At 39.4% G+C, this 19,585-nt stretch overlaps 1 protein-coding gene across 1 annotated transcript in view; it reads left to right on the forward strand.

The window, feature by feature from the left end:
* LOC126159807 (zinc finger protein 99-like) overlaps nt 1-19,180 on the forward strand; it is a 161,345-nt gene extending 142,165 nt beyond the window's left edge. The window contains exon 7 of the mRNA XM_049916609.1: nt 19,069-19,180. Within this exon, the coding sequence (XP_049772566.1) occupies nt 19,069-19,141 (73 nt within the window). The 3' untranslated portion in view covers nt 19,142-19,180. The remainder of the gene's footprint in view (nt 1-19,068) is intronic.
* Nucleotides 19,181-19,585: the final 405 nt, after the last annotated feature.

The raw sequence follows: 19,585 nt of genomic DNA on the forward strand, positions 1-19,585 counted from the left end.
AGAGAGATAATAATAATGGCGTGTGAAGGGTAGACTGCCCGCCTGGTGCAAGTCTTTCGATTTGACGCCACTTCGGTGACTTGCGCGTCGATGGGGATGAAATGATGATGATTAGGACAACACAATACCCAGTCCCTGAGCGTAGAAAATCTCCGACCCAGCCGGGAATCGAACCCGGGCCCTTAGGATTGACAGTTTGTCGCGCTGACCATTCAGCTACCGGGGGCGGACTTTTAAGAGAGATGAAACGCCATTATTATGAATGTAACAGAAAAAATATTCCTATATGCGAACACTTAAAAATGAATGCAATAGAAGATAAATATTCACGTCTTACAGCTTAATGGATTAAATTTATTGACCAACACAGTCTCTTTTTCCTTCTTCAAACCCCTCCACCCTCTGCTCCAAGTATCTAAACACACAAGAAATATCATTTCATGGACATCCAAACCTCTTCAAAACTCCTCACTTCACAGATCAACCGAGATAGTTATAGAAGAGCACAATTGTGGCTGTTATCTGTTACAGGAACCACCCAACACAGAATAACCTCCTCGTAAAATGCACTAATGATGTGTAAGCAACAAGTCTCTTGGTTTTGCACAGTGAAATTTTGGTATGGCAGTATACACTTTGTAAAGTCATGTAATGAATTACATATTGTTCTGTTTGCATAAGAGACTTGGAACACCATTTATTGAACACTAACCACCACAGGCTTCACCTCCATCTTCTTATCTGTGAGGTTCATCATAAATTTGCAGCATGCCATGTTGGACGTTAGTCAACTACACGAATTATCACCCCCCCCCCCCCCCCCAAACACACACCTAAAATCTCATTTGTCTTAGCAGCTTCTAGATCAAGTTAGTTCTGTAACAAACTGAACTTCCATATATTTCTCTCAGCATAGGACTTTGAAGAGAGAGAAAAATGTAGGTTCTCTTAATCCCATGACCTAAACATTTTAAAATTTAAAACATGGGATCTCCATTTTTATCGATAATAATGTAATTACAGCTACATTCCCAGTATTTTTTAACTTAAAATTTGTAAGTCCCTCCTCTCTTTAACATTAGCACAATCATCAACAATTTTCTTCACAAAATCACTAAGAAGCATATTTGTAGAAACAAACAACCTAATGAATACAGGAAAATGGGAATATGTAGGAAGAGAGAGTGTGGGAATTAATGAACAACAAAGATGATTATATGAAGTTTAGGAGAGGATAGAAGTCTTGAGCTGTGTCTGGTCATTTAGGATGAGATCTGGACTGTGAGCAAGATTTTTGTTAATTTCCAGGGCTTCGAGCAGGTTGAGGTTATGGCCTTTGTTTGCTAAGTGAAGTACGTGGGACACTGGCTGGTAGTTGTGAGCCTCACTCAGTACATGCTCAGCAAATGCAGAGTCTGAATTCTGCAACCTCCAGCTGCGTTCAAGTTCAGCCAGCCTAGTTGATATGTCTCTGCCTGTCTGACCAATGTAAAATTTATCACAATCAGAACAGCTGATTTTGTATACCCCACTTTTGGCTAATAACTGGATCTTGTCTTTGCTAGGAAACCCTATACTTGCAGGATTTCAGTGCTTGGGCTACAATCTGTGATACCTGACCTACAAATGGTAGTGTACACCATTTCTTATAGACAGTGGATGGGGAAGCAGGTGGGACATAGAGGAGAGGCATAATTTTTCGTTTTTGTTTCCTGTGCAAGATGTGGTCAATAAGAACGAGATTGTAGCCATTGGCTGTGGCAATAAATTTTATTGTATCCAACACTGCTTTAAAATCATCTCTGGACATTGGGATAGATATGAGACGATGTACCATCGAGTGAAAACCTGCATGTTTGTGAGCTATGGGGTGTTGTGAGCAAGAAGGTATTATTGTGTCTGTAGTTGTTGTTTTTCTGTAAATTTTGAAACAATGTGTTTGTGTACTGATGTCAATGGTGAGATCTAAGAAGTTTATGGATTTGTTGCCAATCTTCATAGTGAACTGGATATTTTTATGTTGACTGTTTAGGTTTTTCAAGATTGTGTTGAGTTGTCTTGTAGTACCAGTCCACATACACAAGACATCATCTACATATCTAAACCAGTATTTGATGTTTACACTCAAAGGTTCTGTTTTTAGATAATTTTGTTCAAAATGGTCCATAAATATTTCAGCCAACAGTGGACTAAGAGGGGAACCCATAGCTAAGCCATCTAATTGTTTATAAAGAGTCCCTTGGAACAGGAAATAGTTCTGTGCGAGGCATGTCTGTGTGGCCAGTCTCAAGTCGTTCAATTCTACAGGATTGACATTAGGCTTGTGCATCAGCTCTCTCAGAATATCAATGCAGTCTACTACTGGTATGTTAGAAAACAAATTGCTGACATTAAAGGATATTAATTTATTACTGGGTGAGACAGGTATACCTTTTAACTTGTTTACTAGGTCCACAGAGTTTGAAATACCATGCTTTGGTTTTAATTTAGTCTTGCTCTTAATTAGGACATCCAGTTTACTGGCTAGTTTGTAAGATGGAGCAGTGAATGATGATACAACTGGACCAATAGGAACATCTTCTTTATGCAGTTTAGGAAGCCCATCATTCTAAGAGGCACTGGGTTCGTATTGGTTAATAATTTTGCTTCAAATTCAGACAATATGCTTTTGCATGAATTGATTGCATATTTAATATCCTCTTTGAACAATTTAGTAGGGTCTTTAGGAAGGACATGGAAGCCTGTGGTATTCAGGAAATCATTAATCTTATCCATATAATCATATTTGTTCAAAAGCACAATATTGTTGCCTTTATCAGATTTTGTGGCAATGATACCTTGGTGTTGTAATTTCTGTTTTAAGTACTTGAGGGTGTGAAAGTCAGTAGACTGTGGGATGTTACACACGAATTTGGTTTCGTTCTTTAGTGCATTGGCAACTATGGTGCCTTTCGTTATGGCATATTCAATATCAACTTTCATAACATCCAGTTGTTTTTCTGATGGAGGGTGGGGAGGAGCAAATTAAAAACCTTTCTCAAGCACTCATTGTTCGTTTGGAGACAGAACCAAGTTCGATAAGTTAATTACGCGTTGCGAAAAATTTTGTTTACCGTTTGAGGTTAGAGGTACACTCACCTTCCTAATCGTAGATAATTTCTCATTCTGCCGCAAAAATACATCGTGAATAAGATCACTTACACTTTGACTAACTTCTCGATCGAAAACGTCGAACTCACAGGTGTGTAACTCAGATGTAATTGCTATATATACCACTTTTAGATGTGTACACATGTTGTCACGAACACGATACCATTTCTTCCTTTATCCACTTGTATCTTGCGACGCCAACGGCTTTGTTTGCAGCGGTGGATGTTCCTCTTGACTTTATGTAGACGTATTTTGCTTAATTTTGCGTTGCAAACACTGTTTGTTAAACCAAGTGTGTTGTAGACTTTGCTTTTTGTCTCAATAATCTACTATAAAAGACGGATAATTGTGCGGTTGTGGCATATTTGACCATATTAACAGAATCTTCAGTGGGTTCTTGGTAGAACAACATTATAATAAACAAAAAGTATAGGGTTTCCTACTATGTCAGCAGGAACACGACAGCCCAGTGTGTTTTTAATAGCAAAGACAAGAACCATTTATTAGCCAACAGTGGGGTATACAAAATCACCTGTTCTGATTGTGACAAATTTTATATTGGTCAGTCAGGCAGAGACATATCAACTAGGCTGGCTGAACATGAACGCAGCTGGAGGTTGCAGAATTCAGACTCTGCATTTGCTGAGCATGTACTGAGTGAGGCTCACAACTACCAGCCAGTGTCCCATGTACTTCACTTAGCAAACAAAGGCCATAACCTCAACCTGCTCGAAGCCCTGGAAATTAACAAAAATCTTGCTCACAGTCCAGATCTCATCCTAAATGACCAGACACAGCTCAAGACTTCCCCTCTCCTAAACTTCATACAATCATCTTTGTTATTCATTACTTCCCACACTCTCTCTTCCTACATATTCCCATTTTCCTGTATTCATTAAGTTGTTTTGTTTTGTTGAAGTTGTCTTTGTATCCCACATAGACTGTAGTTTCATAGTTAAGGCTTTCTTTTAACTGGTAGTTGTATTACTTTCCATGTTTAACACTCCTTGTAGTTGTCTCATCAAATACTGCTCAAATTTACTTTGCTCATTTATTTAATTAAAACTGCTACACAGCCACTGCTTTGATTTAATGTTAATGTTAAAATGCAGTACCACCACACTCTTAGACTGTAGGTTCCCTCAAACACCTCCATTTTCCTGCATTTATTTATTTCTGTTTATCTTATTGACATTGCTTAAGTTCCTTATGTACTCTGCATTTACATTGGTAACTGTCTCTTCTTTTAATTTGTTGTGTATCACTCTCCATGTTTTATACCTCCTGATGAAGCCTTGTCTAGTACTAATTTTATTTTATTTTATTAGTTTTGTTTATTAATAAAAACTGTTATGTAGGCATGCTGTTCCTACTTTGTGCTAAATGTTTTCCTCTCTACTCCATTGTTATTCCTGTACAGTTCAGTTTTTACTTTTTCATTGCAAAGATGTTACTTTCTGTATGTTTATACATCAGTCTATATGTGTTACTTCTCTTCCAATGTTGTCTGCTAATATTTAACTTCTTTGGTGATAATACTCAGTAAATGTCTGAAGATGGCCTTGTAAGCCGAAAACTGGTTAACAATAAAAGTAATATTGTAGAACAAAAGCAAACTGGTGCTTTTCATTTATTATAAATTTTAATATTCAGGATCATTCAATATTTGTGATGGCTGGATGTGAGCTTTAGGCTCGATTAAATTACCACTGAAATTCTGTGATCTTCCTTAGTTCAGAAAAATGTGTGAAATCATATGAATTATCCAGCCTTTTCTTTAGTGATGAACTTCTTGAATCTCTCAACAGCGTCTGTCAAGAGTTCTTTTTGCTATTTCGTAAGTTTATTTATGTACAAAATCTTGACAGGTTTTAGTACCACTCGTTGCTTTCTTACATATACACAGCTGGAAAGCAAAGACATACCCTGCTCAATGGTCAGAGATATCACCTCCTATGTCCATTCCTTCCTGTTAAGCCGTGTTTTCCCAATAGATTAATTTTTGATTGTGTACTTCTTTTGTATGTGTACTAACTTTATCTCTTTTTCTTCTTTCTTGCTTCTGGAATATATGAGTAATTACAAGAAAATCAATTACATTTATTCAAATTTAAACTGTGAAAAAGTGAAAAAACAGACATGTACACCTCTTATGTCATAACTACTCAATGCAGATTGTTATTCTACTTTTGATTTTATACTAATGAAGACGATTTTCACCAGATCTATACTACTGAGCAAATTTAAAAAAAGTCCTTGCTACCAACGGTTTGTCACTGACCATTAAAAATATTTATCCAAACTCTGCCTCTTCAGGCATTGACTCCTATCGCTAAAACATCTCCCATGAGCGTTCAGATGCAAATATTTTGGAAACCCAATTTTAGTTTGAATACAAAAGGAATAAAAATCGCTACTCTCATGTGTTTAATCGTTCTGTGTCCTTAAGAAGCTAGATACTTCTAGAGGATGAATTTCTATCACATCAACTAGTTAAACGAGTGGTTACTTTAATCTAGTAGAATTATGCTTTGAATTTTCCTATGTTAGTGCTATGTGAACTGGAAAACTAGATGTCATGGACAAGTATTTTATCACTGACTTTATATGATCACAGAAACTTCAAGACTCTAAATCTTTTAGGTATCAGAACCTTCTTTCAGATCAGATTCACTATCAAAAATACAAATATGTTTCCGTTCAGTATTAATAATTCACATCTCTACCAAGTGCTACAATTCAGAGAGAATTATGGAACTATTTATAAACAAGGAAGGTTGTGCAGTTTTTCCCATTTTCAACAATAGGTTTTGACTTTTCCTGATTATTATCGCTGCTCCTCATTGTGGTCAGCTTCTCAGCCTCTGGTCATGAAAGTCCACCAGGGATTCCCCATTTACTCTGTCTCTCTTGTGTCACCATCAGAATCTGTTCCTTTTTCTTTGTAACACCAAACACATCCATACCACAACAATATCACCTGAAAAAATTGCCTCATTTACTATTGATGACTATGGGAGATGGTAGTATAAAATTATTTTCGTGATTATTGTCATCTCTGGCGAAGTGATCGCTCCATTTTGGCCTATCACATAGCCTCCCTTTCTTTGGATCCCATTAAAGACCAGCCTCCATTACTATAAATATCATCCTTCTTCATTGTATCATTATTATAACATACTCTCACCTAATATATATCTTCTTTACCTATTTAGAAAAATGAAATCAAGAAATGTTGTCAGAACTTTTTTAATATGTAGTTATTAGTACCACTGATAGTGATTTCCTATCTACTCATAAATACCTCCTCCAGAATGTTACATACCGTTCTCTTCGCTGCAAGAGTAGAATTTTTGCCTCCTCCAGATTCACATAACATATTGTAATTGCCTTTATTTAATTTAGAATATTTCTTCATAAAGTTGTTCATTCTGCACATGGATATAATAAAGTTAGTTCTGATTTCATATTCCTAAAGAACACACGAACAGATTTACAGATTGGTTAACCTTTTTCTATTTGCTTCCTGGGTATCTAATCTTCCAGTCAATTGTCATATGTATAAAGTGACAGGAATTCAAAAATTGGCGGTGAATTCAAAATTTAGTGAGAATTTTAAAGATTCCCAAGTGTGTTAGATGGCTTTCCCCACTCCTATGAGAGAGCATTGGATGTATGGCTGTAGTCCTAAGTATAAATTCGCTGGAAATCCATGATGGTGCATGATCGTGCTGGCATTTATAATGAATAATGTAGGATATGGGCACAACCTGCATTGTTATAAGATTTCGCATGTTTCCCTTGTGTTTATCACCTGAGACAAACAATGTTTTCTTCACCTGCAGGTCCAAGGCTATCTGTTAGATGAAGGACGCCACTCAGACCTTATAGATATGCAAACATGTTATTCACCCTGGGGATAGTAAGCATTTCAGCGACATGAAAAACCACATAAGATGGTTGTTTTAAGCCAGTAGTCACTCAGAACTTCACGGTTATTTATAACAGTCTGGTCACTTATAGAATTCATGTGTCTATTCCCTGGATGTCACACACACATTGCTTGCCCTAGGTCCAATTTTCATTACATTTGGATCTGTCCACTTCTGCTAAGTTTTTAACACTACGTGAGGGGGAAGGGACCTCACCATTCTACACCACCATCCTGTGCTCCTACACCACCCCATGCCACAACACTGAGCAAGTGTGTACAAAGGGCCAGCTGTGCCACAGCTTCCATCTCTGACCATGCCATGCTAGATAGCAGCCAATGCGCATCACCATCAGCCAGGCTGGGCAGTCAGATGGCTAATTTACCTGTGTTGCACTGTCACTCAACCCACAGAGCTAGCGCTGTTCCACTCATCTGCCTAGCATTAACTGTAATTATATTACAATGCTTTTAATGAAGTGTAAATAATGCCATCTTAGAGAAAGAAATCTACAATGCAGATGTACATCCCTACTGTAAAAAAATATGGCACTTTATTCAGACATTTATGTCTGAGTATAGCAAAAAAAGAATGAAATGAAATTGCATTCATTATTCTTATAGAAAAAGATTTAAGATTTGTGCAATTCAGTGCATGTACGTATATATCTAAAAAGAAAGATGATGAGACTTACCAAACAAAAGCGCTGGCAGGTCGATAGACACACAAACAAACACAAACATACACACAAAATTCAAGCTTTCGCAACAAACGGTTGCTTCGTCAGGAAAGAGCGAAGGAGAGGGAAAGACGAAAGGATGTGGGTTTTAAGGGAGAGGGTAAGGAGTCATTCCAATCCCGGGAGTGGAAAGACTTACCCTAGGGGGAAAAAAGGACAGGTATACACTCGCACACACACACATATCCATCCGCATATACACAGACACAAGCAGACATTTGCAGACAAATAGGAACCCCCATTTTTTATTACATATTCGTGCAGTACCTAAAGAAATGTGACTGTTTTAGTTGGACCACTTTTTTCGCTTTGTGATAGATGGCGCTATAATAGTCACAAACTATAAGTACGTAGAATCACGTAACATTCCGTCAGTGCAGACGGTATTTGCTTCGTGATACATTACCCATGTTAAAATGGACCGTTTACCAATTCCGGAAAAGGTCGATATCATGTTGATGCATGGCTATTGTGATTAAAATCCCCAACGGGCGTGTGCTATGTATGCTGCTCTGTATCCTGGACGACATCATGCAAGTGTCCGGACCATTCGCTGGATAGTTCGTTTACATTATTTAAGGAAACAGGAAGTGTTCAGCCACATGTGAAACGTCAACCACCACCTGAAACAAATGATGATGCCCAAGTAGGTGTTTTAGCTGCTGCTGCAACTAATCCGCACATCAGTAGCAGACAAATTGCGCGAGAATCGGAATCTGAAATACGTCGGTGTTGAGAGTGCTACTTCAACATCGATTGCACCCGTACCATATTTCTATGCACCAGGAATTGCATGGCGACGACTTTGAACGTCGTGTACATTTCTGCCACTGGGCACAACAGAAATTACGGGATGATAACAGATTTTTTGCACGCATTCTATTTAGCGACAAAGCGTCATTCTCCAACAGCGGTAACGTAAAGCGGCTTAATATGCACTATCAGGCAACGGAAAATCCACGATGGCTGCGACAAGTGGAACATCAGTGACCTTGACAGGTTAATGTATTGGGCGGCATTGTGGGAGGAAGGATAATTGGCCCCCATTTTGTCGATGGCGATCTAATGGTGCAATGTATGCTGATTTCCTAAGTAATGTTCTACCGATGTTGCTACAAGATGTTTCACTGTATGACAGAATGGCGATGTACTTCCAACATGATGTCCGGCACATAGCTCGCATGCGGTTGCAGCGGTATTGAATAGCATATTTCATGACAGGTGGATTGGTGGTCAAAGCACCATATCATGGCCCACACGTTCACCAGATCTGACGTCCCTGGATTTCTTTCTGTGGGGAAAGTTGAAGGATATTTGCTATCATGATGCACCGACAATGTCTGACAACATGCGTCAGTGCATTGTCAATGCATGTGCGAACATTACAGAAGGCTAACTACTCGCTGTTCAAAGCAATGTTGTTACACGTATTGACAGACATCAATTTGGACATTTATTGCGTTAATGTGGTATTTACAGCTAATCACAATGTAACAGCATGCATTCTCAGAAATGATAAGTTCACAAAGGTACAGGTATCATATTGGAACAACCGAAATAAAATGTTCAAACGTAGGTATGTTCTGTATTTTAATTTAAAAAACCTACCTGTTACCAACTGTTCGTCTAAAATTGTGAGCCATATATTTGTGACTATCACAGCGCCATCTATCACAAAGCGAAGAAAGTGATCCAACTCAAACATTCATATTTCTTTACAGGTACACGAATATGTAATAAAAATGGGGGTTCCTATTTTAAAAAAACGCAGTTGACGTCCATTTGACCTATGGCAGCGCCATCTAGCGGGCCAACCATAGTGGCATCTGATTTCCCCCTTCAAGCTAGACGAGTTTTGTTCCTTGTAGTTTTTTGGTGCGATGCTTATTTTGTGCGATATTTGGCCCAGTCACGATCAGTGGACCACCCTTATATATATATATATATATATATATATATATATATATATATATATATATATATATATATATATATATATATATATATATATATATATATTAAGTGGTCATACTGTACCATCAGCGAACACACACACACACCAATTTTCACCATATATATGTAATATATATTCATACATTCTACTGCTCAAGTGAAGAGTGCGTGTATGGTAGCAAACCAGTTCTGTCACCAAAAATGACGTGCTTGTCATCATGTCATAACAGGCCAATCCTCAGTTATGATGTATTGCACACCTAATGACATTGTGCTTGAGTAATGGGTTGGTGTTCAATGTGTGGTGTGGGAGGCAGAATGCGGCCAACACGGCCACATGGGTACTTCAAGTAGACTTCAATCTTGAAAGACATTGGTGCCACACAGCACACACCCATAGCACGGGTGTCAACACCTGCTTTATTTGGGATTGGAATTATTATATTCTTCTTCACGTCTTAGGGTATTAGCCTGTGTCATACATCTTGCTCACCAGATGGTATAGTTTTGTCAGTGCTGGCTCTCCCAAGGCTATCAGTAGTTCTAACGGAATGTTTTCTACACTCGGGGCCTTGTTTTGACTTAAGTCCTTCATTGCTCTGTCCTCTTCACGCAGTATCAGATCCTCCATTTCATCTTCATCTACATCCTCTTCCATTTCCACAATATTGTCCTCAAGTTCATCGCCCTTGTATAGACCCCCTATATACACCTTCCACCTTTCTGCTTTCCCTTCTTTGCTTAGAACTGGGTTTCCATTTGAGCTCTTGACATTCATGCAAGTGGTTCTCTTTCCTCCAAAGGTCTCTGTAATTTTCCTGTATTCAGTATCTATCTTACCCCAAGTGATATATGCCTCTTCATCCTTACATTTGTCATCTAGCCATCCCTCCTTAGCTATTTTGCACATCCTTTCGATCTCATTTTTGAGACTTTTATTCATTTTCGCCTGCTTCGTTTACTGCATTGTTATATTTTCGACTTTCATCAATTAAATTCAATATTTCTTCAGTTACCCAAGGATTTCTACTAGCCTTCATCATGTTACCTGCTCCATCCTCTGCTGCCTTCACTATTTCATATCTCAAAGCTACCCATTCTTCTTCTACTGTGTTTCCCTCCCCCATTCTTGTCAATCGTTCACTAATGTTCTCCTTAAAATTCTCTACAACCTCTTGTTCTTTCAGCTTATCCAGGTCCCACCTCCTTAAATTCCTACCTCTTCGCAGTTTCTTCAGTTTTAATCTACAGTTCATAATCAATAGCTTGTGGTCAGAGTGCACATCATCCCCTGGAAATATCTTACAATGTAAAACCTGGTTACTAAATCTCTTTCTTACCATTATATAGCTGAAACCTTCCAGTGTCTCCAGGCCTCTTCCACATCTACAACGTTCTTGCATGAGTCTTGAAACAAGTGTTAGTTACGATCAAGTTATGCTCTGTGCAGAATTCTACCGGGAGCTTCCTCTTTGATACCTTACCCCCATTCCATATTCACAGAATAGTTTTCCTTCCTTTTCCTACTATGGAATCCAGTTCCCCATGTCTCCCTTCACTTTCTGAATAATTTCTTTTATCTGATCGTACATTTCTTCAATCCCTGCAACATCGGCAAAGCTAGTTGGCATATAAACTTGTACTACAGTGGTAGGTTTGAGTTTTGTGTCTATCTTGGCAACAATAGTGCGTAAACTATGCTGTTCGTAGTAGCTTACCTGTGCTCCTATTTTTTTATTCATTATTAAACCTACTCCTGCATTACCCCTATTTGATTTTGTATTTATAACCCTGTATTCACCTGACCAGAAGTCTTGTTCCTCCTGCAACCGAACTTCACGAATTCCCAATATATCTGACTTTAACCTATCCATTTCCCTTTTTAAATTTTTCAACCTACCTGCCCGATTAAGGTATCTGACATTCCACGCTCTGATCCATAGAACGCCAGTTTTCGTTCTCCTAATAACGACGCCCTCCTGAGTAGTCCCCGCCTGGTGATCCGAATGGGGGCTATATTACATGAGGAATATTTTACCCAAGAGGACGTATTAGTACTCTTAACTAAAATTCTCATTGTGCCTTTCAGCGAAACAACTAAGACAACTTTTTACCCAAAAACAATTTAAATGCTGCCTATTTATATTAGCTTGGCACTTCATAAGTCTATAAAACAGGAAAGATTAATCAAACACTTGGAAGTAACCCTACACAGTTATAAAATTAGGGTGAAACAACAGGGTAGACCAGTTTTTTTAAAGTTCACGAATTATTATTCATTAACAAAACACAGTTTAAATTAATGGTTCACGCTGTGCAAAAGTAAAATACTGTACCAATTGTAAATTGGCATTCAAAGCTCCTGCTGCACAAGGGTGTTGCCTCAATCACCGCTGCCACAGACTGTGTGACTTACTCTCCGCACTTGCTCTAGGTAACGCGCCAATTCGCACTTGCCACCTCTTCCATTTCCAGAGCCACTTTCGTTCCATTCAAAAGCACCCTGGCTTTTACATAACACCTATTTCTTACATTTTTCCTAACTGTGACCATTTATTACAATTAAATTACAATTAAATACAAAATGTCATCAGAAAATTATTTATCGCGATAGACAGTTTACATAGTATTTCACGTACATTACTTACATACAATGCCAAGAACTTCAACCTCTAGTATAGAGACACTTTACTTTACATTTTAAAGCAAAAATTGTAAAAATTTAAATGAACCGAAAACAAATAGTGTTATAGTCTATCTACATTTTGAAAAATAAAATAGACGACATTGAAAATTATTACTGGCACACTTTTGGAAAACATGGGCTTAAATATGAGAAGGCATGAGTGTTTTAAAACATGTCTTAGCATAATGAAGCCTTAGTAGCATGATCACAAGATAAATACAATATCAGCTTAGCATCGTTGCATACACACTGACGGGGGAAAATCAATAAAACAAGAAGGAGTTGTGCGACATAAATGGAAGTTGAGAGGCGTGTTTCTACATCTGAGGTATGATGTCTATTCAAATTTCGCGTGAGTCGCATCTGTGTGGCGCTAGTAGTGCCACTATAAAGATGCAGACTAGGTTCGCTTTAAATACACGCTTTAACGGTCGTCAGTGTTTTTTATTCTTGAGATTGGACGTAGCGTGGGGATGTTAGTCAAGAATGCCTTTAAAGCTATAAAGACTCCCTTATCAACACCTCACTGAATTTGAATGAGGTCATGTAATAGGGCTATGACAAGCTGCGATACTTAGGAAATATTTGGCAGGAATAAAGGCACTGTGCATTATTACAGGCACCAGTCGTCACGAGAATGTACAGTCGGAAGAAAACCGGGCTCAGAACGACAGAGGGGAGAGACCATTCTGCTCTGCATGCGGCTCTGATGAACCGTACTGCATCTGCAGCAGTAACCTGAGTAGCAACTGGGCTCACAGTGACATAAAAAACTGTTACAAATCAATTACTTTAAGGACAGCTGCGAGTCGGCCAACCTGCAGCGTGCAGTCGACTGAAATGAAACCACTGCCACTGGCGAGTTCAGTGGCGTCGCGCGAGAGCACAATGGAATGCAGGGCTGAGGTCTGCCGCACTTTCTGATGAAAGTTGGCTGTGCCTCGGTGTTAGTGACGACCTATCTGTGTGCTGGACACACTGGACCCACATCTGGAGCTATGGTCTGGGGTGCGATTTGCTACGACAGCAGGAGCACTTTCGTGGTTATCCCAAGCACCCTGACTGCGAAATTTTACGTCAGTCTGGTGATACGGGCTGCTGTACTGCCTGCCATTCATGAACAGCATTCTAGGGTACGTTATGCAACAGCATAATGCTCGCCTACATTGTAACCCAACATGGTCTATACAGTGTCAACAGGCTTCCTTGACCTGCTCAACCACTAGATCTGTGTCCAGTTGAACACATATTTGACATCATCAGATGACAAGTCCAGCATCATCTGCAACCATCATTAATTCCATCCCACAAACTGACATCCGCCACCTGTACAAGACAATCCATGCACGTTTGCATTCTTGGAATCAAGATCCTGGCGGTTAAACCGGTTATTAATGTACCACCATTTCATATTTGCTATGTCTTATCTCGCGCTTGCATCAATCTATGATATTGAAATGTTAATCACTTAAATGTGTTTGGCAAACAAATACATTCCCGAAATGCCATTACTCTACATAAATTTTCTTTGTATTGTTATTTTTTCCATCAGTGTATTTAAAGTATGGTGTAAACTAGGCCATAGTGTGGAGAGAGTAATCTTGTTAACAGCGCTATTGTTTACAACACACTGCTGAACAGTAGCCAGAGCCTACCCATATTCATCGTTTACATAATAGCACAATATGCAATGAAGGAAGAATGCAGTAAGTAAAATTTACAATTGGCTTAACGTATGTATAAGCTACAGCAGTGATAGAATGCAACAAATGAAAATGTGCCTGAAGTTAAATCTAAACCGTTAAAACGAAATGGTTAAGATACAATATGTAATTCTGTATGCTGTTGTAGCGATTTTATGTACAAAAAAATAATGACGTACATGAGAACACGAAGCTAACATAATTATGTAAAAATGATAAAGTAAGTATGGAAAAAAGTCAAATGCATGAAAATACAGTCTTCAGTAAGTAATCTGCGCACTCTCTTGGCATGGCCACTAAAACACTCTTAGGCGACAAGAGGTTAGAGCAACTGAACCGCTAGAGAGCTCATCATACCCTGTGACACGCCGGCACCAGAACAGAATAATAAAACACCTTAGCAGTCAATTTATGAAATTATATAGTTAGTGATATATATTACATAAACAGAGAAAGGACAAGTAAACACGAGCGTGGTACGCTCACTGTAAGAATATGAAGTAAATATGTAATATATTCTATACTAGGGAAAGACAAAGGCAATATGTACATAAGAGAAGTTCAAGGACTGAACTGGGTACAAAATCGCTCTACCCATTGAGCGGTCTTACAGACTCTTGTTTTTCTAGGTTTACAAATTTCATGGAAATTTGTGTTAAGTTCCTACGGGACTCGTATGTCGGCGTGTGAGAAACAGTTCTGAAAACTGAAAGCTGTAACCACAGTCACCCACTCACTCATTGGCAAAGGCTCCCCCACACTTCCAGTGTCCAATGATAAAATATCCTCAAACTCTGTGCACAGCTGTATGAATGTGTCTTTACTCCCTCAGAAGTTTTCTGAGCATCCCTACACGCCTCAACTTTTGGATGGAATACTCTTGCACCAGCGATGCATCGCTTGTCGTTCCACAACTAGCGTAATTCCGGTCGCTCAGGAAAGCTGTTTCGAACGCTTTAACGGATGTGGATAATAGTTTTGAACATCCCTTTATGTGAAATCTCATTATCATCATCATCATCATCATTATCATCGTCATCATCGTCATCCTTATTATTTCACTGGTGTCCGTTGGAAATCCATACTCTCCATTATTTGTATATTAGGAAAACACTGATGAAAATTCGCAGCACCGAGGACAGTGGCACTGTAGAGACCATGCGTCTGAAAATCATGAATCTCGCAACATGGACGCTAGTTGGGACTAACAAAACCGATTACATTTAAAATGTTAATATGACTGGAGAAAAACGGTTTCCGGAATTTTCGTCATGTGAATGTTGTGTCCCATGTAAACGTCGTATCTGTCGTACCGTCACCTCACGTCGCTCAGTAAATACATGTAAAGTCGCAGCAGGTCTTAAAGTCTAGCAGCCCAACTTGATAAAGGCCTTGAGGCGAAATTTACCTACTTTCAGTATAGTCAAAACCATTAATAAGTAGAATAGTGTTTGCCTGTGGTTGAGATATAAAACGAGAGCTACTTGGTTACATAGATTATTATCCATGTATTTTAGATACATATCGAGATACAAACAGGAGTGAATATCACCGTATTTAACAGTCTCTTTGTCGTCATTTCGAAATCACAGACGCTATAAAAGTATTTCGTCATTACTCACTATGATGGGAACAATGAGACCAACACAGTTAATAGTTTTGTTTCATTTTCAATACTTTGGCAATTGACCAACGATGCATAGTCCTTCTTTTCATTAACACCGATTCTGTAGGGTCGCGTATGGTGCCCTATAATAGTGTGACACACATTTTTGTCACTAGATTTATTTATTTAGTAGCTTACTACAGGGATTTTTGTAATCAATAAATATATTTTTCATCTTATTTTGTAGCGCCTTGGTCATACGTATCTCATTTCCTTTTGCGTACCTACTGTGTACCACCGCATTATGCCGTTTTTAGCACATCAGGCTGTCACTTCACGCCAGGCGAATATAATGGCGCTGCAGGGCAAACCTCGCTCAACCAGCACTGCTTGCGTCATGACGTTTCTTTTCACGTGCGCCACACACACACATCACCGAACGACTTCCAGTCGTGTCGTCCGCCTCCGCCACGCCACTGGAACGCCATCACGTGACACAGAAAGCCACCAAACCAGCATCAGAGGACACCGAACTCATTTTGAGCACTTTCAATCACAAATGCAGATCCCTGAAATGCAGAAACCGAATTGATTTCTCCGTCAATTCTCCGTTTCCTGCAGCCGAAAGAGCTTTGTCACTGTCTTCCCGACTGATTGTCACCATTAACATTTCATGAACGACTTAGCTGTCACGGCAGCCCTATGATGGCAGACATTTATAGCTAAGTCTTTCTATTTTGCGCAAGTTTATCGTTGTTGCCGTCAAAATTGCAGCATTCATTCATACTACGCAGTACATAACTCGGTTAGTCTTTTTACTAAATATTCAATTTATGAGGTTACATATGAATTGCTTGTAGAGGTAGTTACAAAATCATTTCTCCGCCGCAACAGGTAATGCTCTGGCAGGAGGAATTGTTTCCTGGATGACCGCATGCTAGACGCAAGACTGCTGTGTCCTGTGAGCATTTTGCTCATTCTTTACCTGAGAAAAATAAGAGAGTAGTAATAGTAATAGTCAACTTCGTCACGAGTTAGAGCCATAGTAAACTCTGATTCATAAGAAGTAGTTGAAGACAGTTATGTGTAAAATGAAATGTAGCAAGGACGATAACGTTAGTTAATTTGTCTGTGGAGAGCTTAACTTTAAACCTGGGTTTGTGTAATAGCTGTTAACTCAGTCCTACTGCGTAATTTACCGTTTAAAATTGCCATCGCATAAAATCACCAGAAACGTGCAGTTTTACTGCTAGCTGCTGCGTTCGTTACTTCTTACTGTTTTCATTCATTTAATAGAATCCCAATCACTCCGGAGAAAGCCTGAGTTTAACTGTCGTCATTCCGTGGCTGCAACAGCAACAATCGACCGATGATGCATCCATTGAGCTCTGTGGTCTGCAGGATACGGAGAATTGACTGAAAGATAAACTCAGCTTCTACATTAGTAGCCTACGATCGGCATTTGCGATTAATGTCTGAATGTGCTCGCAATCAGAACAGCATCGCTATGCGAATCTGACGCTGGTTTCGCGATTTTGTGGATCGCGTGCTGGCTTTCCAGTGACGTGGCGGAATATAGGCGGACGACTGGGCTGGGAGTTATTCAATGAGGCATGCGTAGCGTAGTGAATAATTTGAACAGGGCTGGTTGAGCTAGGTTTGCCATCCAGCACCGTTATACAGGGCGTGCGGAAACAATTTGACCAAAAGTGCCGGTGTGGAAAAGACAGCATGAAAAACGGAAATTTGTGTATGGCAACTAAGGGTCGTAACTACATATTTTCAGCGCTATAGGAAAGTGATTGAAATCTGACATACAGATGTCTTTACTCAAAATGATGAGTAATTTGCAGAAAATGTATTCGTAAACAGGATGTTTGGATGAACCAATTGTCACGCTGAGATCAAGGTAAACTTAATGTAGTACTTACACGGGCATCGGATTTAGCTGACGTACCAGACAGTACTTTTTCAGAGATTAAGACAATAACATCTCCATGTTTCATGTCTTTAAAGGGCCAAAATGAATGAAAATTTTAAGTGTGTTCCGTGCTGCTATAGCACCATAAGTAATCAAATTCGACCTCTAGTTTCGTATTAAAATTCTTTCATTTTATGCTGCCTTTGTGACCTACACTTTTGGTCAAATTGTGTTTCCGCATTCTATATATGCTAGACGGGGCGTGGCAGAATGTTGATCGAATTATAAGGAGTCCAGTACACTCAGTCCTTCGCAGAAAGTGCTAAAAACGGCAGAATAACGGAATGCATTGCTAGCGATATGTAACTTTAAAATTCAGTAGAAAATAACTACGCCAAAGAAAATGTCATACGTTTAGCAAAGGAGCTAAGAAAATAGGTGTACAATACCTTTCTTGATTACAAAAAGTCCTCGAGTAATGAAGTAAAACCGAGCGGGGTGGCGCAGTGGTTAGACACTGGACTCGCATTCGGGAGGACGACGGTTCAATCCCGCGTCCGGCCATCCTGATTTAGGTTTTCCGTGATTTCCCTAAATCACTCCAGGCAAATGCCGGGATGGTTTCTCTGAAAGGGCACGGCCGATTTCCTTCCCAATCGTTCCCTAATCCGATGAGACCGATGACCACGCTGTCTGGTCTCCTACCCCAAACCAACCAACCAACCAATGAAGTAAATGTATAAATGTCGTGACAAGAGTGCCGTCACGCTATTATGGGCCAACATATGAGACCTCACAGAATCTGTGTTAAGGAAAGAACAGACTTGCCAAAGCATTGAAAACAAACCAAATGTTTAACAGCTTTAGTCACATTGTTCCTATCATCGTGAGTAACAATAAAATACTTTTCTTGTCTTCAGTTATTCGGAAGTGATGACTGTTAAATACGATGATATTAACTCACATTTGTATCTCAATATATACCTACAACACATGGACAATGTTCTATGGACCCATGTAGCCGTCGTTTTTCTCCCGCACAGAGGCAAACACTATTCGCTTTGAAATCTGTTTTGACTAAAGTGAAAGGTGGTAAATTTTGACTCAAGATCTCCTTCAAGGTGGGCTACTAGCTTTCAATACATCCTGTGAGTTTCCTCGTATTTACTGAGCACCCGAGGTGGACGGTACGACAGACACGGACGACGTTTACACGAGACGCAAGATTCAGCTGACGAAATTTTCGGGAACCGTTTTTCTGTAGTCACGTTTACATGTTAATGCTTAATAGGTTTTGCTAGTCCGAAGAAGCGTTCATGTTGCGAGCTTCATAATTTTTACTCACGTGGTCTCTGCAGTGCAACTGTCCTTGTTACAGGGAACTTATCGGTGTTTTCCTAACGTCGAGAGGAGACGTTAACGAATGGTGGAGGACATGGATTTCCTACTGACGCCAGTGAAATCGTGAGAATGAGGAGGAGAAGTCGGAGATTGCTCACAAAAGGTATGTTCCAAAGTGTTATCCATGTCCGTTAAAGCGTGCGGAGGTGCTTTATTCAGCGACCAAAGTTACGCTTACTGGGGCACGGTTTTCAGTTAAGTCTAGATATAGGTTGCGCACCTATTTCTTTTATGGCTTTTGTGGTATCGACTATTCAGACACGACGGAGAATAGGCGGCATACTTGTCGAGAGGTTACAAAAATGATAACTTTACGTGTTTCCACATTGCCAACAAGACGACTATGTTCCTGTTTTTATGTACGACCGGAATGTAAAGCAGAACAGAGCACCGTTTCGGGAAAGAAGGTGTCACAGCGATGTAAACATGTCGTCTACACGGCTCGCGCGATCCTTTTGCTGAATCAGAAGTTCAAGAGATTAACAATTATATAT

This window comes from Schistocerca cancellata, unplaced genomic scaffold (assembly GCF_023864275.1).
Source record: "Schistocerca cancellata isolate TAMUIC-IGC-003103 unplaced genomic scaffold, iqSchCanc2.1 HiC_scaffold_1147, whole genome shotgun sequence".
Classification (NCBI taxonomy): domain Eukaryota; kingdom Metazoa; phylum Arthropoda; class Insecta; order Orthoptera; family Acrididae; genus Schistocerca; species Schistocerca cancellata.